Source organism: Larimichthys crocea, chromosome XIX (assembly GCF_000972845.2).
Source record: "Larimichthys crocea isolate SSNF chromosome XIX, L_crocea_2.0, whole genome shotgun sequence".
NCBI lineage: Eukaryota > Metazoa > Chordata > Actinopteri > Sciaenidae > Larimichthys > Larimichthys crocea.
In genome coordinates, this window is record NC_040029.1 from 3,311,349 (window position 1) to 3,338,735 (window position 27,387).

General features: G+C 40.8%; 3 protein-coding genes across 8 annotated transcripts; 2 read left to right on the forward strand and 1 right to left on the reverse strand.

Moving 5' to 3' along the window:
• Positions 1–107: 107 nt before the first annotated feature.
• On the forward strand, positions 108–2,194 carry LOC109137411 (acyl-CoA-binding protein). Its single transcript, XM_019255505.2, has 4 exons — positions 108–587; positions 728–845; positions 1,588–1,650; positions 1,806–2,194. The coding sequence occupies exons 1-4, from the start codon at positions 582–584 to the stop codon at positions 1,877–1,879; spliced, it is 261 nt and encodes an 86-aa protein (XP_019111050.1). The 5' UTR covers positions 108–581; the 3' UTR covers positions 1,880–2,194.
• Positions 2,195–2,317: 123 nt separating this feature from the next.
• Positions 2,318–7,719, reverse strand: sctr (secretin receptor). The gene is made up of 13 exons (XM_019255475.2): positions 7,490–7,719; positions 7,334–7,424; positions 6,811–6,927; positions 6,293–6,399; positions 4,995–5,104; positions 4,726–4,858; positions 4,479–4,632; positions 4,339–4,399; positions 4,172–4,241; positions 3,601–3,692; positions 3,239–3,377; positions 3,111–3,152; positions 2,318–3,023 (listed from the first exon to the last, which is right to left on the reverse strand). The coding sequence occupies exons 1-13, from the start codon at positions 7,529–7,531 to the stop codon at positions 2,838–2,840; spliced, it is 1,344 nt and encodes a 447-aa protein (XP_019111020.2). The 5' UTR covers positions 7,532–7,719; the 3' UTR covers positions 2,318–2,837.
• Positions 7,720–8,058: 339 nt separating this feature from the next.
• On the forward strand, positions 8,059–26,774 carry cfap221 (cilia and flagella associated protein 221). 6 transcript variants are annotated; one of them, XM_027291361.1, is made up of 25 exons: positions 8,059–8,188; positions 8,679–8,809; positions 8,972–9,072; positions 10,131–10,217; positions 10,338–10,433; positions 10,676–10,776; positions 10,969–11,072; positions 11,859–12,018; positions 13,458–13,590; positions 13,950–14,076; positions 14,194–14,305; positions 14,805–14,892; positions 16,895–16,984; positions 17,823–17,918; positions 19,066–19,153; positions 19,429–19,520; positions 19,912–19,971; positions 21,039–21,146; positions 21,247–21,411; positions 21,509–21,594; positions 21,674–21,743; positions 21,847–21,941; positions 24,995–25,087; positions 25,209–25,316; positions 26,260–26,774. In XM_027291361.1, exons 2-25 carry the CDS (start codon positions 8,680–8,682, stop codon positions 26,330–26,332), a joined length of 2,463 nt encoding a protein of 820 aa, XP_027147162.1. In that variant the 5' UTR covers positions 8,059–8,188; position 8,679; the 3' UTR covers positions 26,333–26,774. The 6 variants fall into 6 exon arrangements, with proteins under 6 accessions (XP_027147162.1, XP_027147161.1, XP_027147163.1 ...); XM_027291360.1 differs by having other exon boundaries at positions 8,066–8,197; XM_027291362.1 differs by having other exon boundaries at positions 8,066–8,197; positions 19,435–19,520.
• Positions 26,775–27,387: the final 613 nt, after the last annotated feature.

Genomic DNA, 27,387 nt, shown 5'->3' on the forward strand with positions numbered 1-27,387 from the left:
TTTTGTCTAATACTGAAACGTAACTTAACTATCCTTTTAGATTAAAATTAAATAAAAGGTCATGTGTGCAGCCACTGGATCATAAAACAAGTAGATGCTGCCATCTTGTGGTGGAAAGCAACATGTTGACGTGAATGTGCACTTAAATAATGTAAGACAACAGGTGGATTTCATGAAAAGGATTCAGCAGGTCACAGACTGCCCTCTTCTGTCAGGATGGGCTTTAAATTTAAAGTGTTTTGCTGAAGTACAACCTGTCCACTTCAAATCCTGTTATCCTTTGTCCTTTGTCTGTGTGTGTGAAGTCTTATTTGAACCACAATCAATGACGAGGGACTGTTGTGGAACACTTTGTATGAAATGTTTCGAGCTCAAGGTTTCTTTACTGTTTTCATTCTAGTAAAACTAAATGGGGCTAATCTCTCTTAAGAATCTGTCACCGCTGACTGGTGCTGAAACTACCTCCCACTTTAGCATGTTCAAACAATGACAAACCAGATCATTGCAGGACGAGTTGGACAAGCGACGATTGAGGAAAACGGTTCAGCAGCAGTAAGGTGTGTCTGTGTCTCGCTGCCGTCATGAATGTAAGTACAGTCTCCTCTTTGTCAGCCTTTCCTTCAGTGTTCAAAAGATTTACATCGAACTGCGTTTTGCAACTTCTAGTTAAGTTTCCAATTCTTAATTTGACTTCTGTATCAGTGTCTCCGTTCTGTTCTCCTACCAGGAATCCTTCGAGAGAGCGGTAGAGGAGGTGAAGGTGCTGAAACAAAGACCAAACAACGGAGAACTGGGTGAACTATATGGTTTATATAAGCAAGCTACAGTTGGTGATGTTAACATAGGTAAGTCACTGCTTTTTTAAAAAGGGTTTTAACTGTAAAACTCATACGGGAACTTTGAATGTGTTAACTGGACCCACAACAGGGTGGAGTTGAGAGAAAAAAATGAAGTTAAACAGGTTGTCATGATGTCTAAACTGATTATGTTTACACAGAGCAGTTTATTTTCTGCTAAACAGAAGTGGAAAACATGATTTGACTTGAGTACATGTGACAAAAAGCAACAACATTACTCACATGGATATTCAGAATAAGGATTTTAAAGCTTGTTTTTCATGTTTCATGCTGCTTCACACACTCGGCAACAATGTCAAGGCAACGCATGGCTGCCCTTATTCAGCCACAGGTAACATTTTTCTTACCTGGGAGGGTAAATTTATGACCCGACCTGCTCTGTCTTTGATTGGCTTACCTGCTAGCCAATCAGAGGCAGAGTAGGGCGTGTCAGGCATGTGATATACATCTTTGAAGATAAAACTGCATAAATACTTAACATTTTCAGTGTAGGGTTTTTACTTGTAAAGGAGTGTTTCTACACCAGAGCATTCGGTGTACTTCGGTAAAGGATTGGGATACTTCCTAGAGCTGTACATCTACAGACATGCAAGAAGTAAATGCACCTTTATTCAAATTAAAGGTGTCTATTTACTACTTGCATGTCTGTATGTTAAGGCAGTCGTTCTGTGGCTGACTACTTTAAAATGCATTGCAAGCCCAGTTACTGATTGTTGCTTCTAATCCACAGAGCGTCCAGGGTTTCTTGACTTCGCAGGACGAGCAAAATGGGATGCATGGGTTGAAAAGAAAGGTGAGAAATTTGTAGAAAAAAAAATAAGCGAGCAACGAAGAACAGTTGCATGAAAGACTGTGTACAACAGATGTTTAAAATGTAGTTTTAGGTAACCTTTTTTCCTTTTACACACAAAAAAACAACAACTGTTTGTTTCATTTCTAAACCTGCAGGTATATCCAAAGATGAGGCGATGATCGCCTATATTGATTTGGTGGAAATGCTGAAGAAAAAATTGGGAATCTAGTTTGAGTCTGTTTGTGTAGATCACATGCAATTGCTAAAAGCATCTTAATGTCCGTGCGGTAAATATGAAGCTGGAGCCAGCACGCTAGCTTAGCTTAGCATTAAAAAAAAAAAAAGGTAATGCATGCTAAGCTAATAGCCTACTGGCTCCAGACATGAGTTCTATATTTTCTTATTTACCTCGCGGTAAGAAAGCAAATAAATGTCTAAACTATACATGAAGTGCAAATACAATGTACATTTTGATACAAAAAAGTTTGAACACAGAGCATCTGTATAAAGGACTGTCTATCAAAAATAAAAACCTCAGACATCACTTGTTTCTCTCCTTCTCTAAGAAACAAAATATCCAAGTTCTAAATAATAATCAGTTTAATGCAATACAGTTTAATAGTGTCTCCAAAATGATCTTAGGGCTGCCTTTTTGAATCTAGAGCTCTCTTAAATAGTTCCAACTAAAACAGTCGCATTAGACTGCGTTGGATTAAGTTAGGTGGACCTAATAAATGAAACGTGGCTACTTTCCTGCTGATTGTGAATTGGGGTCATTGAGTTTAAAGAGATTTATCAAGGTCGGTGAAAAGATCGACAAAAGTTAGGACATCTCGGCCTCTGCCGTCTAAATTATGACCATTAATTATTCCCCAAAACACTACGCCCTTTAAGTAGTTTAAATATCTCCATAACTCTGGGAAGTGGATGGATCTCGCTGGATTGCTTCCAACCAGAAACAAAATATCTGGACATCAATTCAAAATTGTTTTGACACATTTGCGACATCCGTATAACTACAAACTATTCTGGCAGCTTTCTAACCGCAGTGCATTTTACATCATTATGTCATCAAATAAAAACACTCGGATTAGAAAAATATCCATTTGACAATACCGCTGTATTAAAACACTCAAGCTGCAGTTGTGGACTAATTGGCTGTCAGCACTAAGCGAAGAACAAGCCCATCACATCTCCACGGTATCCATCGGGAGTCCGCCGGTTGTTGGGCTGCCTGGGGAGCAAGGCAGCAGGGAGACCTGTGTGTGAGGAGACCCGCTGTGGCTGATGGAGCCGTGGTTCTGCCTGCGCCGACTGGGGAGGTGCTGAGTCAGCCTCCATCTCCTCCACCTCCTCTGAAACTCGTGTTGCACCTGGAAAAAACGTACACGCCGCAGATCCTCAAACTGCTCCGCACTTGCAAAAATCAAAAAGGCTCTAATCGGCCAAGCGGTTCTTACCTCTGTGTTCATGAAGCAGTAGAGCACAGCAACGACAAACCCCTTTTAGAAATGCAAAGACACAAAGTCCGGTGAGTATTGTTTTGTCATAATTCTGAGTTATTGTCTCTTTCATGCATCATATTTACCTGTGTGGATGACAGCGCCAGCTCTGTAGTGTTCCATATCTTAAACACTAAGCTGCCGACTTTATCAGGTAAGAACACATACAGGATGCAGTGCAGACCAAACAAAGCCACGAGGAAAAAGGTGGATTTGATCAGCCGCCTGGTGAAAGAACAGTTTTTCTTCATTAATAATAAAGTCACTCATCTTATTCTACAATGCCATTGGTATACACATGTCCCTGTACTAAAATTCTTGTGTGACTTCTATTCTAGGCAAAGTCCATCGCCCATGCCTCAAACACACTGCTTTATCACATAGAAACCAACACTGGGCTCAACTTAACATCTGACACATAGAATGACCCACTGTGATCACTACTCACTTGTACTGGCTGAATTCATTCCTGTGTGCATCCGACATTTTGAGTTTGCCCACCAGTATCCTCAAAATGCCCAAGAAGAAGACGAGATTTATCTGAAATGAATTGAATGGATTAATGCAATGTAATAACAATTTGACATTTTGAGTTTGAGTGCCCAATATGTACCTGCAGCTAAGTAGTTTGACTTAGTAATAAAGACTGAAAACCGCTACCCCGACTCTGTCCAATGCTAAAGAAATCCTCCTACCAGCAGCTCTAAAGCTCACAAATGTTTAATTCAAACAAACGCGATGTTTAGGAACGATATGTTGTGGTTTAACAAGGGGTAACATAGAGAACTATTTCTTGTCCGGATGCAGTGACTTGTCTGCAATCTTGTCCCCACATGGAAAACCAGTTGTTGTTGCTGCCCCGTTACTGGAAAGTGGATTTGTTTTGTTTTTTTATAACTTTTGGATATAGCCAGCTTCATATTTAATGGAGGCGTGTGGTATTGATCATCTCATCTAACTCTTGGCAAGAAGATGCATAAGTGTTACCCAAAATGTCAAAAAAAAAAAAAAGGTCTTACAAATATAGTCAGAAGAACTGGCACTCGGAGTATCCACCAAATCCATACAATTGTCCTGGTTTCCCAGCAGCTTTGACAATGACGTAAGGAATCATTTTAAAGTCAGTCATTTCAATAATCTCATAGGTGCAAATGATTGAGAGAAACCGATTTTTACCCCCACTTACCCTTCATCTTCATAAAAATACTTTGCACACCCCCAGGTGACGATTACAATCAATGGCATCCCTGTGTGATGAAATTAAAAGGCAGATTTAATGTTTAAGATTTTAAGCCGCACTTGATTCTTGTCAACCAGGCTCCTTACCCCAGCTTAGGACGATGTACCAGGCGAGGTGTTTCTTCAGGGAGAAGAACGAGCGGCTCACCAACGTGAAGAGGAAGTGACCCTCCGCCAGCAGCCAGCTGTAGTTCGCGAGGATGGAGTAGTTGGTAAGCATCAGCACCACCTTACATGCCACCTGGGCACAGGGAGAGAAGGTGAGTTCATCGCACTCATGCCCTTGACGAAAAGATAACAGCAAGGGTATGACAAAGTGTCCATCCATCCATACCGGGTAGTAGTCACAGTGGTAGCGCTCTTCATTAGTGAACAGCAGAGAGTCTCTAATGAAGATGAAGATGGCTCTCAGGATGAAGGAGATAAACATCTGGATGTGGATGTAGTTCCTGGTACAGTGCAGCTTTCTGAAGGAATATCGACACTCGCAGGTTATTGCATATTTCAGTCAGTTCAGGGTAGGTTCAGCTGTGATTTGATGCACATCTCTTATATGAAAAAAAAACAAGTTAAAGGGGGGAAAAAAGCAGATGCGTTTCTCACCTGAACAGACAGAAAATGGTGATGGCGATGGTAAGAGTGATAAGTGAGAGTGTGTATCCGGCTGTGTACATGGTCTTCACGTAGGAGAAATACAAATGGGAATCTGAGGACTGAACAAGGCAAAGAGAACTTCACTTAATCACCTCCCAGACAGCATGATTTCACATTCTATCTCACACTGAACATCATTAAAAACAGCCACCGTGCGGGAAGTTTGTTGCTCGTAGTGACCTGCAGCGTAGGCACAATTTAGTCGAATGCCAAGTCGCGGACGGTATTTTCTCGCTATATATTGTATTTCAGACAAGGATCTGGCTCAGACTCAAGCGCTTAATTCAGCCTGAAATGAGTGTAGTCCACAGGGCACGGAGATCGATCCTGCCGGGTTCAGGTGTCAAATTTGTTTTAGGTGATAACACCAAAAGAGTTTGGGGTAATTCCCAGCATTTTAAATGTTCCTCCAAAGATTGGGAAATGAGTGAGTTACACAAGCTTACATACACACCACTTACATGTCTGTACTGTAAATTAGAGATAACTAGCAGTAGTGAAAGTGTTGCACCCCTTGTTTTGGGGGGATCCTATTCTCTTTCCATTGGCTCACAGACCTCGTGTCTCCAGACATGTGGTCTGTAGTTGGGCCCTCTTGGTTCATTACCTTAGCACGAAGGCTGACATACAAAACTTAAAAGACAAAAGAAAATCCAGCACTTTTAAGGTGACTCATAGACCGGTTACACAGCAGACAGTTTGCTTGAAGACAAAAGAAAATCCAGCACTTTTCAAGGTGACTAATGGACCGGTTACGCGGCAGACAGTTTGACATGCCACAGAAAGAAAACTCACAGGTGTATTGATACCAATGATGGCTGCATTCAACTTTGGGGAGGTCCCACTATTGTACACTAGGACACAACAACAAAGACAACAAAGTCCACCTGTGTTTTTTGTCCTGCGGTGATGAGTCAAAATGTGTGCTGTCCAACCAGTTTATTAACATGTTTGTTTAAAAACAGGAAGTTGTAGTTTTATGGTCACGGGTAGTTCCATCATGTAACTCCCAGTGAACCACAACTTGTAGTTTTTATATATTAGTCTGTACGGATTAAACAACAATAACGACTTGTAGCTTTGGAGGGTGCTGATATGCAAACTAGTTGTTCCCACTGCCATTCCTTCCAACATGCATAGTTACAGTCATAAAGAATAGTTTCAGCTGTTAAGCTTCTCAACCACCTCGGAAGTAGAACAGTATTTTGTGTTGAGTGCAACATTGACTGTTTACTGGATAAACCAACCTCTCCAAAAAAGTGTAGCGTCTCATTGAAAGTGTAGCTGCATGCAACTTCATGTGGGACGAGCGGGTCTGACCAGCCATCAGCAGTGCAGTTGCGATGCACCTTATCTGCAAAATAGCAACAATATCCAGTTACTTATCTCTAAACCATGTAGAACAATACATTTTTTTCCTGGAAAGTCATGTCCTGATGACGTTTTACCTGCTGGTCAGGTGTGTGTAAAGCACGTCAATCTGTGTTGATTTATTGGACACTAAAGATGCAAAAGCATTGTTATTGCTCTTCTGGTGCTTTTATGAACCCAACATAAACAGAGCTGTACTCAAACGGGTTTACCAGCTGGTTCTCTATGTACGCAAGTATTTTATGGCTGAATGTTTGGATAGAGAGAGGGAGAAGCTGTCTCAGTTCCTTATGAAAACAAATGAGTTTTCTGGTCAATAATTCACCAGTGTAATGTGCTATGGATAATGGGTGTCTGTTTGGAAATGTGTCTGAGAGCGTGTGTCGTATCTCACCTCCTGAATAGAGAATCTCGTGGCTCGGACACGGCTGAGAGACAGTTTCCCCGAGAGAAGCAGGTGGCCAGCAGTTCAGGTTGTCCCACATTCCCTTACAGTGTACACTGATGTTTTCTTAGGACGGGACAGAAATGCCATGTTTTACTTTGATTTGCTGTTTCTTGATACAAATATATTAAATTCTTAAAAGTCAGTGACTTAAAGTAAAAAGGATGGCTCTAATATGTTTTAGTTTCAGGGTTAACATTGTCATACTAATCTTGAATCTTGCCCTTAATATAAAATACATTTTGTCAAATATTGAGTTCAGGGGTGCAGTGTATAACGTGGCCACCTGGTGTCACTGGAACATTGCATCACATCCTTACAGGATAAAGAGGCTTAATTCAAATATTTCAGAGATCAACACATTTAATGTAAATATTTACCGTGCATCACTTTTGATTTATTTATATATATTTTTCTAAGCATTAGATAGCAGAATAAGTCTAAAATAAACAATTTTAGTAACTTGACTCACCTGTTGCTTTGCGTGAATTCAACACTAGCAGGTTTTTCTTGCACTGTTCCTCCTCTTTCACGTGTGAAAGACAATCTAACAACGATTTAGCCTGTAAATAAGAAAAATTAAATTAAATCAAATCAAATTAAACATGCATTTTAAATATTTTCTCACCTGTGGTAACAGTAGCACTCCAATAAGTCCAACTTTTTTCATTTTGTCAGTCGGGTTCCCCCCCCTCTCCCATCAAGATGAGCGTCTCTGTCCAGACTTCATGTCACATTTCTAATTAGAATGAAAAGCAAGCATCCTGCCATGCAGCAGATATATGAGCTCTGAAAATCAAACATAGGCCCACTCAACAGTGTCGATAATTATGCACCCTATTCTCAAAGGACACTCTGATAAGCGCTTATCAATGTGGCTATAATAAAATTGAAACGCCCTGTGGTGGCTTTCAAAATAAAGTCACGGGCATGCGTAAATATAGCACGGCAGGGTGCAAACGCAAAGCATACTCATGTTATATTTAGCATCACCTCATAGGATGTATTTTCTTTGTATATCAATTAAAACAAATGATAAAAAAAGCAATACACAACAGCATGTTTGTGGTGCGCGCTTTTATTTTGAAAATAAAATGGTTAGCCAACACTCTCACTTTAGGTGATTTGACTGAGTTTAACAGCCAACCAATCAGATTCGCCCACAGACACGTTGGTCCCGCCCCCCTCCTCCTCAGGCGCACTCTTGTCACTATGGCAACGACAATGTTTGATAGTTTGGGGGTCCCTCGCCAAACGACGAGAAATGCTTCAGACACGAAGACACCGCGGCTGTTTTATCTGAGCAAACACATGCGAGACATTCTCTGTGAGTTAAGTAAGTGCTGAAGTTACATTGTTGAAAAGTTTTTACATGAGAAGTTGATAAAACAAACTAGTTATGAAGCTTCTGTTTAAGTTAACGTTAGTAAAACATGAAGCTAGCGGCCAACACCTTGCTGACGTTTGTGTTAATTAGTATTATCAGAAGATGCAGCTCGTCCCTTTTAACATAAGTTGGCTGTATCTTTTATATAGTATAAATAAGGCTGCCTATATTTTAAATATGTATCAGTAAATGCATAAAAAAACATACATTTATTTTGCTACTCATGTGAATTTATTGAATAAACCACAAAAATCATGAACACATGAAAACAACCTGCTGTCTCATACTTAAAATTTGAATTTCACAGCTTCACCAGCATATTTCCCAATGTGTCTCTCTCTCTCCTTGACTGTCTTCCAGCCGTCTGTCATCTCTCTCATGAGGAGGCAGAGCTGACCTTTTCTTTTCTTTTTCTTTTTTCCCTTTCCAGGATGGAGGTGGCCCTGTCTGCGTCTCCGATCCACTCCGAGCCTCTCCGGAGGCGGACTCCTCTGCCTCTGAACCAGCTGGTGGAGGAGAGCAGGAGCAGAGGCAACATTCCCAATCATCTGCTGGAGTCGAGTACATATTACACATGACCTCTGAAACCATCTGATAATACTGTTTTCATACTGCCAGTGTGGGATTAGGGTGTAGTTATCCGTTGCCACATATTTGAATGTTTTAGTTTTTGTGTTTATACATTTTTATCTTGCATGCTTAATAGTATTTTCCTCTTTATAGAAATCTACGTCAAACTAAACTGCAACCGCCTGATCCAAGCAGAGCCCCCAGAGCTTCACTTCAGTGGGTTTGAGCTGGAGAAAGATTACATAAGGATCCTGGTGAGGGGAAAACACTGCTGAAGTTTTAATATTTCATTTAATTCCTCACATTATTATAGTAGCGAGTGTTTTCTGTTATATTGCTTTCTGGCCACGGGTGCTTGGTGTGACTCTTGGCGGGCTGCACGCTGATTCACCTTCTGCTCGGTCGCGGGGAGATGTGGGTCACTCGTATCCTTTGAAGACAAATCTCATTTATCTAGAGATGGTTGTCCGTGTACAGGCTGATTTATCATCGTCATTAGCAGGTTACCACACCGACTGTGGCGGGAATTTATGTGCATAATATGTGTGATGACAATTGCCAGGGAGAAGTTGAGTTTAGTGCATCCAGTAGGTTGGGGGGGCAGCATCCACAGACACTTTCAAGGTATCTGACAGGCCTGCCACAACATAGGCATTTGTAGACCCTTCATTAATGATGAAGAAGCAGCTAATAAGTTGAATTTTAGTGGATTAAAGGCCAGGAATAAGTTAGATTTATTCAACTCAGTTTTCCCCTGATGCTGTTCCATGCCCCCTCTTGCAGTGGCTCTAGTACCTCCGTTTAAGAGCCAATGTTGAAGACTGATTTAAGTGTCATGCAGTTCTAGTTGTAGAGACAGCCTGAGGTCTCTTTATGGTAAGGTTTTTCCAAACTTCTTTGTCACAAGAGCTGAATGTAGAGCTTGGTGTTTGGCCAAAGCCTCTGTTTGGGTTGTGTGGCAGCAATAGCAGCTTATACGGTCAATGTTAGGTGAAGTGGTGATATTTTTCATACATGAATACACAATCTCAGATAGCCAGACCCTCAGCACACTCTAGAAAAATCATTTTGTGTTTAAAAAACATTGCAGTAAAGTATTAAACTAATTGTAAAACTCCTCTCCCGTCATAAATCCCTCTCGTTTGGTTTAAACTTGACTCAATTGAATGGGCACTGATTTTTATACCCTTATTTGCGTGATGAAGCTGTAGACTGGATGTAAGCATCGGAAATATGGAAATGCTTCTCTCAAGTGCGCATGATTGGATGGAAACACATTCTCCTTTTTCTCTCCTCCTTCCCTCTCCCTTAGAAACTAATCAACGTCTCATCTGAAGTCATGAATATTCATATCATCCCCACCCAGACCAAGCACTTCCAGACATCTTATACAAAAAAGGTATTTATTTTTCTTCATCACAAACCGCTGACCTGGATCTAACGCGATGACGCCGCGTGTTTATTAGTGCGATCTGTCTTTCTGATGAGTCAAGCTTGTCCCCATCTGTTTTCTCTCTAGTATCGACTCATCCCGGGCCTCGCCTACACACTGAAGGTCAAGTTCTGTCCCGACGAGTGGCGTTACTTCTATGACTGCGTTCGGGTTCACTGCCAGGTTAGTATCAAGCTGTGAACTAGGACCGTCTTTAGGCGAGATGTAAAAGTTTTAATTGTTAATAATTACTGGAAAGACGCAACAACCCACTAAAACAGTCCAGCAAAACAGTCAGGAACAACTGATGATAGCTATGTTTACTCAGAGATAAGAGACGTCTCCGGTTATTCTTTCACCCTCTTTATAGCTCCTCTCTTGTTTTCTCTATCTTGTTCATTCGACCAAACTCCACACTTTCTAAGGGGGAAGAGAACCTGTTAATTCCAGTTCATGCTTACCCTGTCACCGATGACCTGCACATCCCTCCTCGTATCGACCTATCGGCCGTACCACTTGGACAAAGGTGTGTGTGTACCGTACTGAATGTGTGTGGTGGGCTCTTCAATGGACTGTTCTTTGACCTCCCGTCTGCCTGGAGGCTCGCCTGTCTCTTTGTGTTCTTTTCCGTACAACCAGCCATGCTTCCTTTTCCACCCGCTGCCGGTGTCAAAGCATAAAGGGAATAATCTCACCTCTTTCACCCACCTGTCTCTAGCGTTTGCCATGCTATTCCTCTGAGATGCAGCTGCCCCATCGACTTTGAGTTCCAGGTGTACGTCATTCAGCCCCATGAGGCCTTTTCCATCCATCCTCTCACAGGTAACGATGCGTAAAAGCATGGCATTTCACATCAGAAATTAGGAATGCAGCCTTTTCATCGCAGTGCACACTAGTTCTATCTTTAGCTCTTTGAGGCTAACATTTTGGCATTCTGCATTTTAGGTAAAATGGATGATTGTTTTTTTCCATTAATATTTCTCATTTAGCCTGCTCGATTTTAAGAACATAACCCATCAGGGGAGCTGTGTTCCCTCAAATGCTCGGACTGCTATGTGATGTGTATTAAACAAGTCACAACAGCACTTGAAGCACGCCTCAAGTTTCCACTCACTGACACTGAGCGCGGTATTCATGGTCTGGGAAGCATCATAACACATGGCGGAACCGGCACTTGACAAATGAATTAGAGCTGCACTTTAAACTGAGTACAAAACCAGGAATGAGAAGACGAGATGCAAGAGAGTTGTATTCCTTTATCTACACACACGATAAAGCATGGCCATGTTACAAGGCCGTTCAGTCAAACAGCAGTCAATGGCGGTAATTCAGCATTATATTAGAGTGTATGTAAAGTCAATAATCAGAGATTTACCATCAGAGTTGACTGGATAACGTACACATGGTTGTTCCCAACCTTTTTTGTCTGACGCTATTGCGACTTCTGCATGTCTTGCTGAGTTGTTTTTGTGCACAGGCACACGTGGTGTTAAGGTCGTAGCTTGTATCTTACTGCAAGAGTTGTGCCCTAGAACGCCAGGTTGGGAAAATCACTACTCTAGACAACATCCGACATCCCTGTTTGTTTTTTCTTTCTTGCTCTTCCAGGTGTTATACCAGCCAATGGTGAAGTGAAGATCACCGTGACCTTTACTCCTTTCCAATATGAGACTTCTCAGGTCACCATCCAGCTGATCATCTCGCAGTTTAACACCAGGCCGTACCTCTGTACCATCACCGGGAGCTCCGCCCCTCACCTAACCCTCGGGTAATTAGAGCAGCTGATTGTTTGAGTTGAAAAAGCTACCATTCAACACTAAACACCTGTGAAATATCACATGTTTTAGGTCTTCTTCCTCAAGTCACCGCTGGCATTAAACATTCTGTGCGTGTTATTGCCATCCTGTAAGAAATGTTCAGCTAAAGGAGAATGGCATGAGCCTGTTTCACAGTACAAAGTTACACCGCATCTTCTCGCTGTCCTGTAATCATGACTAACCAAACCTGGCTGTGCATTTAAGGGTGAAAACACGCACCGAACTGGATTAGGAGAAAATGGCCTTGTGTGCTGATTAGAAGTTCCCATTTGTTTTGATTTTTTTTTTCTTCAGCCAGTCTGAAACCTAATGTTTAATTCTGTTCCCATGAGAAAGAGGGTGCCATCCATCACACAGCAGTAGCTCCATCCACCGCACTGTCTCGGTGTTATCTCGGCCAAAAGTTAATAATTCATGAAAATAGCTTGGTAGCTGGTGCAGTGATATCAAGATGGATATGCCTCTCGATGGATGTTTAGCATATAAAACATTCTCCCTCTGTTTGTTGTTCCCCACAGTGGAACCAAATAAAAGATGAGATATGTGCAACTGAAAGATTAAGAACTATATGCTTGAACCAATGTTTTCCCAGCTTGAACTAATGCCAGCTAACACCAACCTGTTGCTGTCAGATGATGGTCATTTTTATATCTTCATATCTGTGTTGCATTTTCCATCAATCTTATGCGATCTCGTAGGACAGGCCTTTTAATAAATCCTTAAATACATCTTGTAAATCTCTGTGACGCTCGCAATGCGAAGGTCTTGTTGACACGGTGTCAGAAAGGTTTTGAGTCATTTAATTGTGAGCATTGCTCTTTCTACTAGTCACGACTTTGCAACGTCCTATTAGCTGGAAAAATTTAAAATGTTAACCCTTTGAGATCCTAGGGACATTTTGTTCCAATTAAGTTGTTTTTGTTTTTTCATTTTCAAGCCATTTTGGCTGTTAACATATTTGTTCCTAACAACGACAAATGTCCAAATGAAAACAAAGTGTGTGTGTCAAATACTCCTTGAAATGTGTCTTATGGAAATTATTTATTTATCTTTTTTTTAATAATAAAAGACAGTGAAAAAACAGTGGAGCTATGTAAACATCATTGATTCATCTCAGGCCCTGATAATGTGTAGAAATGTATTTTAAGGACATTATTTTAGTTTTTTTTTTCTATTAAAAAAACAACTTATGTAAACATACTGGCCTTTAAAGGGTTAACCCCCCCCAAAAATAGAATAAATATTTTATATGTACATTTCTAAGAATGACTCTTAAGGGTTAAACTAATGAATCTATTTTGGCCCTTACCAATGCAGAGCTCAGTAATTTAAAACCAGTTTTTCTCGGGGCGCTTTTATGTATTTATGTACTTAATTTTCTGCATGGTAGTCAGCCTGGAGGAAAGCCGGGTCATGGAGAAGCAGCGCCTACAGCACAAAGAAAACCTTCACCTGCAACCCACACGCCTCCGCGAAGCAAGGCCAAATACAGGTCAACCAAGGAGGCTGACAAATCCAAGGTGGTGCATGTGCTTTAGATTATTCTCATATGTACTTGTATGTAAATTGAAATGATGCTTCATAAAGGGGTTAATGAATTCATTCTGATGCTGAAAATAGTCTGGAGAAGCTCTCTCGCTGCTTCATGAAAAATGTACAAGTCCACTGTTAGAGGTGCTTATTAGTCTGTTACCTCAATTAATTCACTTTTTCATTAAGGAGGCAAAAGAAAGAACCTCATTTTCTTTTAACAACTCATGTCTGAATCATCCGTTCTCTACAGTACATATCTGTACTTTTAGAGCTTTAATTTGTAACGCTGATAAGTTCTTGCAGTGTATGTGTTCTCCTTCATTTCTGTATTTCTTCACCTGTCCCCCAGACATTGAGAGATCAGGCTGCTGTTCAGTCTGGACTGAAGCCTCCTGTAGATGTCTGTACCCCAGCAGGGGTGGCCAAGTTGTTGATGAAAGACGCCAATAAACTGTGCTCTAAAGACCTGAGGGAAGGTAGATCCCAGTGACCTCATCAAACCTGTTGCTGTATTTTATAAATGAACTATGCATACTTTCTTTTCCAACTTGTTGCCATGACGTTAACTTGTCTCGTTATCCTCTTCACTTTAGCATTGTCATGTGGCAGCATGGTTGGTCTGCGAAACAGGCAGATGAAGGAGGCCCTCTTCATGAAAAAGGTTCAACAAAATGTCAAGGAGGAGCAAGGCAACCACGTCAAGTGGTAAATCTCAGTGAATATTGAATTTTCACAAACTAATGTTAAATGTCAAATTAAAAATGAAAGAACGGGGACAAGATGATGCACAAAGTAATAACATGGGAAGATTTGGTTACTACATCCAGTTTCTGGAAAGAATTCACATGTAAAATCCAGATTTGCTGTCACAACACCAGTCAAACGAGCAAAATATGTTTTAGCAGTGGCACAATATTGGCGAGGATGTGAATTTGATATATTCTTGGAGGTTGTATGACTTGGTAGAAAGACGTTTTCTGCTCTGAAAATAAATCAGTGCACTGGAAAGTAAAATAGGATGGAGCAAATGACTTCTCAGTGCAGAGGGAACATACAGATACATGAGAGGTTGTGTTTATTATGTATGTCTTCATAAAACATCATCTTTGAGCTTGCATTTCTTTTCTTGTCTCATATGTTGTCTTTTTTACTATATTGTGTGTTTTATCATAACAACTTAATCAAAACAAAGAATTTCATACAGGCAAGTTCATCTGGGTAAGGACCCCGTGTCAGAGCGCACCAGGAGGCAGGTAGCAGAGGAGAGGGAGATTGCACTACATGAATACACGGTAAGAATTGATATTCTTGTAGAGTTGTTTTACAGATCGGTTTAATGCAGAGCAGTGATTTTCAAAGCCCCATCATTATTTTGATTGTGAAGAAACCTTAAAAACATAATAATTTCCAGGCAGGTTCTTGAGTCACAGGGAGCACGTTTTTGTCTGATTTGGGTTTACGGCCATTAATTAGCGACGGACATCAGTTAATCTAATCGAATCTAAAAATATGCATATCATGTCCGTGTGTTCGGATTTGCCTGAGCTATGACTCAGAATGAGTGTCATTATCGATGCAAATTGCGGCAATCGGGCGCTGAGGGTTTTTAAGTGCCCTAATTGCTTTCATGAGCTATGTGTCACAGCCTGTGCTGCAGCTCTAACCGCTGACCGCGTCGGTGAGTGGGCCAAATCAGGAAGTTCACACAGAGAACCTGATCTAAAGTATGAATTTGCCACTGCCTTACATAACTAACTGTTCCCCTGTGATTGACTCCTGTTCTGCAACAAGGACATTGACCCTGAAGAGCCACAACCACAACAAATACTCTATCCTAACTATTTCGTATAGTAGAACAGATGTTTTCATATGTGCCCTTGAGTTTGTTTTCATTCATTCAACATGGCATTTACTGAATGTGTTGGTAGCTAATCCCTTCTGCTCGACAAGCTATGCATACCAATGTGATAACCTGATTCAGCTGTAGCGTTGTTAAATCCACTCTGTGATTTTTATCCTTTTTTTGCTGCCTGTGTGATTGATTTTATTGAGACTCACCGTGGAAATGTGCAAACTCAGGCAAAGTAGCATCACCTTTGGTGTGTGTGTGAGGAAAAGTTATTTGAACACTTGAGAACTCTCACAGACACTTAACAGCGCTTCCTCCCCATCTCCTCTCACCTGCACTGTTTATAAGACACACACACAAATCCTCCTCCTTCACACACTCTTGGTTTACAGCCTCATATGTCCACACTTTGTTATTTTATGTTTTTATGATATCTTATTCTATAGATCCTCTTTAAAATCTTTATTGTAGGCCAGAGCCTCAACAGATGAATCTTCACAGTGATGGTTTACAGCTTTGTGACGTCTTTTCGTCACCCAGACTGTTGGTCAAACATGATACAGCTGCTGGGAAAAGAATTGGGACTTTATTTGTTAAAACAATAATGTCATTGTGAAATTATTTAGTGGTACCTTGAAATATCATTCCTATAAACAAATGAGACCTTGCACGACAGGATTAGTAGTCACGCTTGCTATTGTTTCACTAAACTAAGACCCCATCAGCTTATTTCTTCCTGTGACAAAGAGAAAGTTGTCTCCTCAGCCAAAGGATTTCAAAGCGTCCTTACTATAGAGGATAAACACGTTGGAATATTTTTTTTCCATTGGACTTGCACCATCTGTCATTTGCCAGAACTCTGAAGGGTTTAGCAGAAATAGAAAGAACAGCATCTGCTTTTGCTTTTATGCCATATACCAATCTCCCTCTCTGCTCTGGCATTTTTTAGCAGCTTCCTTGCCAATTCTAACAATGGCACACACTGTAAAATGCTGCGCTTGCGGAAGAAATGTAAATTCAAAACAGCCTATATGATGAAAAGGAAGCAACGTGACAATAGGGCTGTAATGGCAAGGGTACCTCTTATATGATAAGGTGTTACTTCTTCTTTTCATGTGACAGATTTTTTTTTAAAAGAATCTGTAGCCATGCTTCCAATGTCAATGCTGGTTAGTCCGTCCACCACTTTGGTCTTGAGTAAAATATCTCCATACATCAAATACCAATGACCGAATAAAAAATGCTAACTAGTAAGTGTTAGCATGCAACACATTAATTAAGATGGTGAACATGCTAAGGCATGTTAGCATGCTGATATTAGCATTTAGTGTAGCCTCACAGAGCTCCTAGCATGGCTGTAGACTGTTAATCAGTCTCTTCTACAGGTGATTGCTCTGTGTGCTTTGTAGACATTAATCAGCATTGCTAACTCATTTTTGTTGTAGGTAAAATGGGGAGATGTAAGGCAGCATCAAGACTTTGCTGCTGGACAACCCAAACTTTCCTCCAGACGAATGCTTTGTGAAGCAGGACAGGTAAATCCCCGACTGTGGTGTGTTTACTCGTGTCCCAGTTGGACTCAGAACCGTGACATTTTCTGATAAAACTAACCCCCCCCCCCAAATCTACCCTTTTCTAGTATTCCAACCACTCAAGATGATTTTACAGCTCATATCTCATTCACCCATTGCAATGCAAGGTGCCAGCTGCTCATCATAAAGTCACATTCACACACTGATGGCACAGCTTTCGCGAGCAGTTTGGGGTTCAGTATCTTGCCACCAATTAGTGGGCAACCCGCTCCAACCGATCCTCCTTTGCTACACATGATCAAGTTACAGTAGTTTCAAACAGTAGTAGTTGCTTTTTGACAAAAGGAGGAGTAATGTTCTTCATCGTTGCCTTAATTGGATTTTAAGTTGAACAGATTCGTCCTGATGTGATGTGGTTGCTAAATCAACCCTTCTTTCATTATATGTCACGCTCAATATTTCACCACCTCGTATTATTCCTTGGATGCAAACTACAGTGCACACGATGTCCAGTTAATGTTTAATAGATCCATATTTAGTCTTGGTAAATGACTAAGTCATAACACATCTGCATGGTACATTTTGTTTTATTCACTGTAGATGAGGGGCTCCACTAAAAACATGCCTCTAAGTGCTCTTAGATTAAATCAATCTGTTGCTAATAACCTCAATTTAATGCACTCTAACATTCACTTTAACTGTCCTATCTTTTTACAGTTAAATCCTCCAAGCTGAGACCTCATGAAATTTCACTTTATAGTCCTTTTCATATTCACTCGTTGTAACGATGCCAAATGAGCATATGAAAGTCGGCTATAAATGTCTCTCTAACCTCATCTAGGCCTGCGAGGAAGCCCCATCCTTCCAGTTTCACTCCAGTTTTCATTGGGAGCTGAGACAAAGAGCCCTCACACTGTTCCAGCAGGCAGCACGCAAGGTACACACATCTGAGTACTGTAAAGTCACAGAGGTACGAGGGCACATGCATGAGCATTTTCTTAGGTGCACAAATGCATACATGCATCACACACAGTCTCCTCTTCCCTCAGGAGAGAGCTAGTGTCCCTGTGGCCCCGTCCTGTTAGTGCAGCCATGTGGAAAATCCTCATAATAAATGTATAATATTCTTTACAGTGTGGTCTGTTTTCCTGGGTACAGTGCTTTCCAGTAAAAGCTGAGTAATCTGACATGACCACTTAAAGGCACACGTGCAAACTTCACTTTTCTGGGCAGCAACTCGTTTTTTTTTTTCGTTGCTGTTGTGGGAAATGGGGCTGCAAGCCATGATTTTCACTTTCTCGATTAATCAATTAGTAGTTTGGTCCATAAAATGTTGATCACTGTTCCTCAAAGTCCAAGATGGCATCCTCAAATGTCTAGTTTTGCCCAAGATTTTCAGTTTAGAGTCACAGAGGCTGAAAGAAACCAGAAAATATTCATTTAAGATGCTGAAATCAGAATTTGGAGTTGGAGTTTTTAGTCTTTTTAAATGATTTGAATCTATTTTCTTCTGTCTTTCCTCACTGCAAAATGAGGAGATGGTGCTTCCTCAGTTTGTGTTGTGCATAGTTTTTAGTGGGGTGATGGCGTGTTACAATTTTGTTTTTATGCAAAGTATGAAGTCTGAACTAACTGTTGCAGCTCTAGCAGGATCAATCTCTTCTACAGATTGAAAAAGGAAACTTGTTTTGTCATAACAAGAAGTCGTCAGGAAGAGCATTTAGGCAGGAAATTTAATTATAGTGGCTGTTTTGAGAAAGTAATTACAAGAAAACAAGTCGATCAAGCAAGTAGAGCAATTTTTTTCTGTGATAATCTGCAGACTGATTATCTGTAGACATCCAGATACCCAGAGCCACTTCCTATAAATCTGTACCAATCCTCCTGTATGGAAGCGAGGTTAGAGTGCGACCAAATCCAAATGTTGCATGAAAAACTCCTGAAAAGTAGACGGAAGCACAGATATGGCTGCGGTTACGTAGAGAGACAAGATTCATTGCGTATTAGTTTGTCTTGGTTTTGATGATTAGGCAAGATTTTAAATTATATGTATCTCTGAATCCACTCTGTACTCTCCCCTTCAGGTAGTGATCCGATGTCGCATGAACCGGAGACTGACCTGTTTGAAGAACCTGGCAGACAGTATGAAGAACCCGCCCTCGGCAAAGAGAGGTTCGGATGGTTCCTATGATCTCCTCAGTCAGAAGTAATCTCATTATGCCATGTCAGTAAAGCGTGCTTAATTGAATTCATTCCTTGAGGGGGAAATTTAAATCAAATCCCCGCAGGTTATTATGAGCTTCTTAGAACATACATGTACACCTCAGGCACAGGGTTATTTATGGTGCTGTGTGCATTTAGTCATACGTTTCTCACTGACCCTAACACATAATAAATGATGTGTAAAAAGGAACTTTTTCATGCATTCATTTTCTCACTTTTTTCAGCGAAAGAGGAGACGCCTTGCGATCTGAAGATCCATCCAGACAGAGTCTTTCCTTTTGCTTTCCCCGTGTCCTGCGATCAAGAGGCCCCGCCGGTGAGTGCATTACATAAGAACAACTAAGTGTAAAGATTACAGCCTTACTGAACTTGACGCAATCAGCAGCTTGTCAACAACTTGAACCACATCTTTTCAAATCAGTTTGTCTTGTTTAACCCTATTGAAATGAAAACTACCTAAATGGAGGCTGACACATGGAAGATGAGAAGCCGGTGAAAAACGAGTGCCAGCTATTGTCCTGCCCATGGAACAATTTTCATTCATTATTTCCCTTGAAAGATGTCTTTGATCTAACCGCGGAATCAAATAGGAAGCTCCGTTTCCTGCACCTTGATTAAATCTTTCATTTTCCTGATGCCCTGCAGAGAGGAGGCCAGGCTGTACAATTGAACAAATAATACCACCTGTATGATTGATATTTTTCTAGGCTTCCTGTGATGAGGTGACCGTGACTGTGACAACACGTATTCCTTCCTTCAAGCTTCAAGTATGTATTCACTGTAGCACCTGCAGCTGTAATATACAAAAATATAAATACGTTTTTAAAGTTTAAACTAATGGCTGAAAACCTTGTGACCCCATACAGAGGTATGAAGTTGGCCTGCTGTGACATTTCTTTAAGTCTTTAAATTTTTAGTAGTTCCAACTGAAGACACATTTCCTCTCTGAACTTTTCAGAAGGTTCAAAATATAAGTAAAATATATTTAAAAAAATCAAAGATTAGAAGAATAACATGAACTACTGAAGTCTACAACCTAAAGTAGTTAAATCTTAATCAACTAGAGTATTATATTGCTGCTTACACATTGTTGCATCAGTATGAACACACTAATAATGTCATATGTAATGATATAGTCGTCCTTATGGTCCAAAAAATAGTTTTACTTTCAATAATTTCAGGTAATTTAGCTTCTTCAAGACGTTTACTTGTAATTCAGTACTTGTAATAATACTTTGACTTCTGTAAATGATCTAAGTACTCCATTATGTTCAGTACCCACCACTGGTACTGAACATAATTAATAGAAATGTGTTCGGTATATGACATTCTGCTTATTGAATATACATTTCATACATTAACCTTATGACTTTGTATCTAAATGTCTGTATGAAGTGAATGCAGGTCTTCTTGCACTCAGAAAGCTGCCTCCACATTCGTAACACATTTTTCAGGTTTTGCAGGTATGTAGTCCAGAAAGGTCCAGAACCTTCAAAAATAGCTCATGCCTACCCCTCACTGCGACTCATAACCTTTCATGTGGGAGGATATGAAAAAATATACCAAAGGGGAACACTTGGTGGAGAAGTTTTCATCCAGTTTTGTAAAATCCACTGGAAAGAGTTTTCTGAGAAGTCAAAATGGGATGCAGGGAGAGTAAGTCCGTAGAGGAAAGGCCTAGGGGTAATATGTAACCTGTGAAGTATCTCGTACTGAGTTTCCCTCAGCCTGTTACACGTAGATGTGGATCTATGAGAGATATTACAATTTGTATGTATATAAGTTGTTTCACTGTTGCTGTTGGAACATTATTTGTTATTTTATGTCACTTTAGGTTCCTCAGCACGATAAGCTGATGGGTTACCTGCCTGTGTCAGCCTGGGAGGCAGCTAACTCTTATATCCCACCTACTTTGGCCAGACCACTTCGTCCTGGAGCTCCGGTAACTGTGCAGCCACTGGACTAAGAAATACAAATGTTGGAGAAACATTTATTTATTCATTTATAATATACGATGTAAATATTTCTCACTGTGTCTTCAGGACGAGCTGGTGCCCAGCGAGGTCGGAGCCCGTTCTCCCACAAGAGTGGAGCTTAAAGCGTTGGAGGAACAGCAGCACAGAAGTGAAGAGGAGGCAGCCAGACTCACCTTCAGAGCGCCTGAAGCTCTCCTCAAACCTTTTCCAGCAAACCCACTCAGAATCTTTGTAAGGCTGCTTGTCTGCGCATAATACAGACACATATCAGTATGACTGTATATGTAAAGTACTTTTCTACTTGTGTTTGTCATCATGTGATTTTTAGAACCCAGCTCCTGACCTGCATGCCTACAAACCGACCCCTAAATACCTGGAGACTGACCTGGAGCTCCACCTCTGCCCTCTGCCCAGGTAACGACATATTAGTAAATGAATATCTGTTAATATACTGCCCAGCTGATACCTGATACTCATATATACTCCTATGCAGGTATACAATCCCTGACAGCAGCATGTGTGCCACGACGACACACACTGAGAAGAAGTGCCTCAGCCACACGGTAATTTGTTTGAGGCATTTTTGAAATGTGAGCACCCCCCCTTCTGTTTTATATCTGATTGGACTGATGCAAATGTGGCTTCTGTTTACTTTGCCAACCATAGGAGGTGATCACAGGGGTCATGACATGGAAGAATTTCATTACCTCCAAGTGTTGGGCCAGCCAACCTGCTATTACCAGTGACTGTGCCATGCGCAGGTAAGTCAGAAGTGAATTTGAAGAATTTGAACTTGACCCTTCGATGGCAAGACGCCTAACCACTTTATTATAACGTCTCAGCCAGAAGCTGCGTTTTCAGACACTACATCGCCAGTAAATATCTACAGAATGACAAGTGAAGAGTGTGAGTCACATAAACAAATGATAATCACTTCCTGACAGGTTCTTCTTGTTACTAGTTTAACAGCTGGTCACTTGGAGGAGATATTTATACTGTACTGCTGTCAGATTGCCCAAACGCAGTGTGAATATTTAATGGATTCAGATGTCTTACATCGTCTCAAATCACAGGAACACGACGCGGCTCTCTAAAATAAATGTGCGTGTATGTCCACACAACTTCCAGTACCTGCCAGGTTGCAGGATGTCAGTTTATCTACTTGGTTCTCCCTACAGTATTTCTTTGAGTATTTGTTCTGATTTCATTTAGTTCTTGTGAAATAAACTGCTTTCGTTTGTTTCCTGTTAGGATCTGATAGATCTAAGAGCCGCACGCTCTGTGTGTGTGTTCATCACTTCTGCTTTTGTCAAACAGTCTCTAATGTTGCATTTCTAAAATCAATCCTGAGCGGTGAAATTAGTTTCCTCCCTCAGGTCTGATTTCATCAAAACACGGACAAAAATACACATTTACACTTGATTGCAGTGCAAATGACCACATTTCAGTAGGTTTGGACCGATGTATTATGCTTTGATACTCCTGCTTTAGTTTGTTTGTGAATAGATGGCCACTTATTCTCATAAAATCATCATTTCCTTTAGTATTACTGTACATCTCAAGTGGAACAGTTTGAGTGTGCAGAATCTAGGTCACATGGAGGCAAAGAGGCGTCACTGACACTGTGAAATAATGATTTATTCATCCTAAATGGACAGTGAATAAATTATGATATTTTGATGTAGTGTATTAGAGAACACAGCATGGGACTGCCCCATGCGGTGCACTGTATGCTTCTCTATACACCCTGTCACAATAGATCCTCCTCAGGTGTGCACAACACTCTTTCTGACCCTTTTAAGAGAATAAGCTGGTGTACGCTGTAATCTGTCCTGCCTGATAGAAAGTGAAGGTAAGAGTTAATGAAGCAACGTTTCCCCGAGCGATCTGAAACAGTTTCAAGTCCTTATTTGACAAGACGCCTCGGTAATCTGGGCAAACACTGTTCACATGATGTACTTGTGAATGCGTGGTTTTGAATATTTCTCTCTCTCTCCTCACCTTTCTGTCTACTTCCTGTTTCTCCTCACCTTCCCTCCGTTACATAATCAGATGCCTGGCTCGGCAAAGTATTCTCTTTATGCTTGTCAGCACTGATTTGCAGGAGAACTGTAGATATATTCTTATTTTGTCATGCAAGAAATGATCCCCCTCCAGCCTCCCTGCTCACCGCCTCACCGGTTACATTCACAATGACTCTGGTTATCTAACAAATGTAATCAATATGATTTACGTCAGGTGGTCATAGTCGAAGATAAGAATGAGCTTGACAGCGAGAGAATATGTTTGCGAACGATTTAAAAAAAGGTTCCTGTTGCACCTGGTGTCATTTTCAGCAACAGGAGGCAGCCGTTTAGCCGCTTCACACGAGCAGATTAAAAAGCCAAATAGTTCCAACTTGGTGGAAACCGAAAAAAAGGGGCTGAAAGTGTGATTATTAGACTTGCATTCACCAGGTGGTCGGAAACAAATGGATGAAAAAGCTGTTCTTTAACTGCTGGATGCGAAAACTAGAAACTTAAAGGGGATGATATATCAAAGTAGTGTTCACACAGTTTGTTTCCACTGATCCAAAGTGGTCAAAAAATATTGCAGCAGGTAACTGCCAGGTGTAGGTTTAGTAACTAAGAGCTAGTTAGGTGATAAAAGTTTGTTAGCTAACTTGCTTATATCTGCTCCATTTTAGATTGTGGTCACATAAGAGGTGTTATGAATGATGATTGGATATTTGCCACTCATACTAAACTGCAACTACAAACCCTGAATTTCTATCTGTGCGGATATAAATTAAACAAAGTCAAACCTACATTTGTAACTAACAGAGCTAGTTAACTCATAAATCTAATGCTAGCTAGCATACTAACAGTAAGACTGAGGAGTGAAATAGGTGGCATGAAGGACCAGAAATGTTCTTAAATGTTTCAAATTCCGGGGTGGTTGGTAGCGTAGTGGGTTAAGCGGCCGCCCCGTGTGTGGAGGCTATAGTCCTCGCTGCAGCTGGCTCCGGTTCGAACCCCGCATCGGACGGCTAATTTACTGCGTGTCACTCCCCCTCTCTCTGCCTCCTGCTTCCTGTCTATCTTCAGCTGTCCTATCAATAAAGGCCTAAAAAGCCAAAAAAATAATCTTAAAAAAAAAAAAAAACATGTTTCAAATTCCATTTTTCAAAATAATTTCATACAATACGACTCAAATTACCAGCAGTTATGTTAAAACTGTGGAAAAACGTTAAGCTACTTGACGAGCTAAATAGCATTTAGCGGTTAGGATAGCTTATATCGATATTTTCCCCTTGGCACAGCTCAGGTGCTTCCAGTGATACTAATTAAGGTTCCATTAATTAGTATCATTGGTAACACCTGTGTTCACCATACATATCAAAATGGCTGCTGTGAAAAAAGGGTCTGTTGCAACTAAATCTAAGGTAGATGCAGAAATAAATGAAATTTACATTTACAGCAACCCTGTCCAGATTATGACAGCTTCATTTGCACAGTGGTGGCTGCTTGTCCTTGTTGTATACGTAGCTGGTTACCAAGCCACTGCCATTAGAGTCTCGAGTAGGGGGGCCTCCAAAAAACAAACGTGTGTCCTGTGAGTGTTTTAATTTTATCTTCCCCCTAAGTGGTATCAATTTTCACTCAGGAGTGCTTTTATCATTCCTGTTCAAACTGAGATACCAAACAACCCGAAGCAGTCTTTTCATCTAAGTAAGATGGAGTAGATATCTGACCATTATCTCGATTCTGTAATGTGTGGTCTGTCTCCTCCGGGGGGAAAAAAGCACTGTCTTTGTGTGTGTGTCCTTTTATAGGTCCGTGGACTACAGCACAGACACACTTCCACTCACAGCACCTCCTCCTCTCGGCGGCCCTCCTGATGATCTGGCACCACTAATGGAAAAACTGTAGGCACATTCAACATTGACATTTATTGATTATCTTGTTGGAAGCTTCTTTTTTTTTTCTATCGGCTTTCATGTAAGATGGGTTGCTTTCATGCTCTGCTGTGTGTGTGTTTGTGTGCAGGTGTGAAAGCTCTGGAGTCCAGCTGACACCAGAGATGATAAGAGCACAGTTCTTGTCGGGGGATGCTCTGGTCTCCAATAGCAACCTCAGCAGAGGGGCGACAGCCAGGTAAAGCCACTGGCATGATGTGTGTTATTATGACAGAAGAAAGCAGAAATGCTTGGGAGTTTTTTAGGCACAGTGGATGCTTATTTACACAAAGGAAGCTCTTCCCATGCAATAAATGGGCTGAATGTTCAAGTATACACACACATGATAGATAGTGCTTCTTAGGCTGGGTTATAAACATGTTGTACTTACTAGTTTTAAGAGGGGAAGTCCTCAGCATAAACCAAACATGAAGTTATGTGCAAATTGGTGTACCTGGACTTCCTTCCAACAGAGGCTTCCTGGAGGAGGGACACGCTGCATTATGCTTCATTTTCATGGCAATGAAACATTGTTATCTTTTGAACATGAATCAGGGAATGTGCTGTCGGTCGAGGTTTCATCCTCGCATAAGAGACTCATAAGTGAGGATGCACTGTATATGACCTCAGTTTATTCCCCTTTTATGTAAGCTAATATGCATTCTTATCATGTTTTTTAATCACATATGTATAATTCATCACGGACATGTATGTTGCTGTTCCACTGCTGTATACTGCATCAGCTACTTTGTGATTTTTAGTATATGTGGGACTTTATTATATATTTTAAAAAATGTTTTTAACCCTTTGCGACAGACGTCTGTTGCCGCAGAGATTACTTTATGTGAAACAGCAGTGAGCAAAAGAAATTATGAATTTCTGGAGATGTGACTCTGCATTTTAATGTCTTTTTATCTCATCTTGATTACATTTTTATGCTTTCACGCCTTTTAATTTGAAACTGAAATGTAAAGAATGATTTTAATTCTCTAGTAAATACTAAAAAATCAACGTTATTGCTTAGTAGAGCTTAACTTGAATGTGGTTTTGGATGGAGTTTGCTGAATCAGGGCTCTGCTTTACTAATCAGAGGCCGAATTCCTCACTACTTCCATCCGCAATGTTTCATTGTTCTGTCACAGGCAGCAGAAGGAGCTTCAGATGGAGGCGAGCTACAGGTCTGAGATCAACTCACCAGAAGAAGACTATGAATAGGCCACACACACACACGCACACACACTTCCAGAAACACACGAAACCCTCCAAATAGGCACTTTTCACATTAACACAATCGCAGGACTACAAATAAACCGCATACCCGTCCTACTCTACATTGTCTGCCCTTCCACTTCTGCCAAATAAAAACCCGGTTACTTTCTCGCTCGCTCACCGGTAAGCCTCCCTCCCCTCCCACCCACTCAAAATTACCAGTAAGCTCCCCTCCTGTGCACTTACAAAGCCTGGATATTCGTTATCCCTCCACCCACACACACAGATCCACACATAACGGCTACAGAAACAACATTCCTGACTGCATTCGGTAAAAAATGATAATTCTGCATTCTTACGCTGTAGTTTCTGATGTCTTGGAGGCAAAATGGGACTGTGACGTCAGTCAGTAACACACATTTATTATAAATAAAACTAATGTTGCAAACAATGGTGTCAGACTTGATCTTTGGTGACAATGGTTGATCATTTTAGAAGAGCTTTCCATCGTCGGACATTCTGATCTGTGTCAACACTTTGCATTGTTTAGTGTTTAACTTGTAATCTGTGTAACCATCCAGGGACTTGGTATTAGCTGTACATTTAGTGGATACATTTACAATTCCACGTTTACAGGGCTGTAAAAAAACGAAAGCTGCTTAGGTCAGAATTTAATTTTCAAAAGAGCTGATATGCTGTGAACTCGACTGGGAGTCCAGTATAATATGCCTCTGCTCTCACCTCTAGAGGGAGCTCTGACTCTGAGTTTTACAATTAGATTTACACATTTGTCCTTCACTGAGTGAGTGTGTACACTTAATAGCAGGGTGCTTCAGAAAAACACAGTGAAAGGACAGTGCTCATTTAGACTTCCTTGCACACACCGTTCTCTAAAAGCAGTCGACTTTTGGAGTTGGACCCAGATATAGACATCGTACTTAATCATCAGAATACAGTGAGTTGACAGAGGAGGGGTTTTGAAGGACAGTGCAGTTAAAAAGACACATCTTGTATGATTAACCTTTATGTAATTATATATTTGCACAGGTTGAAAGCTGGAA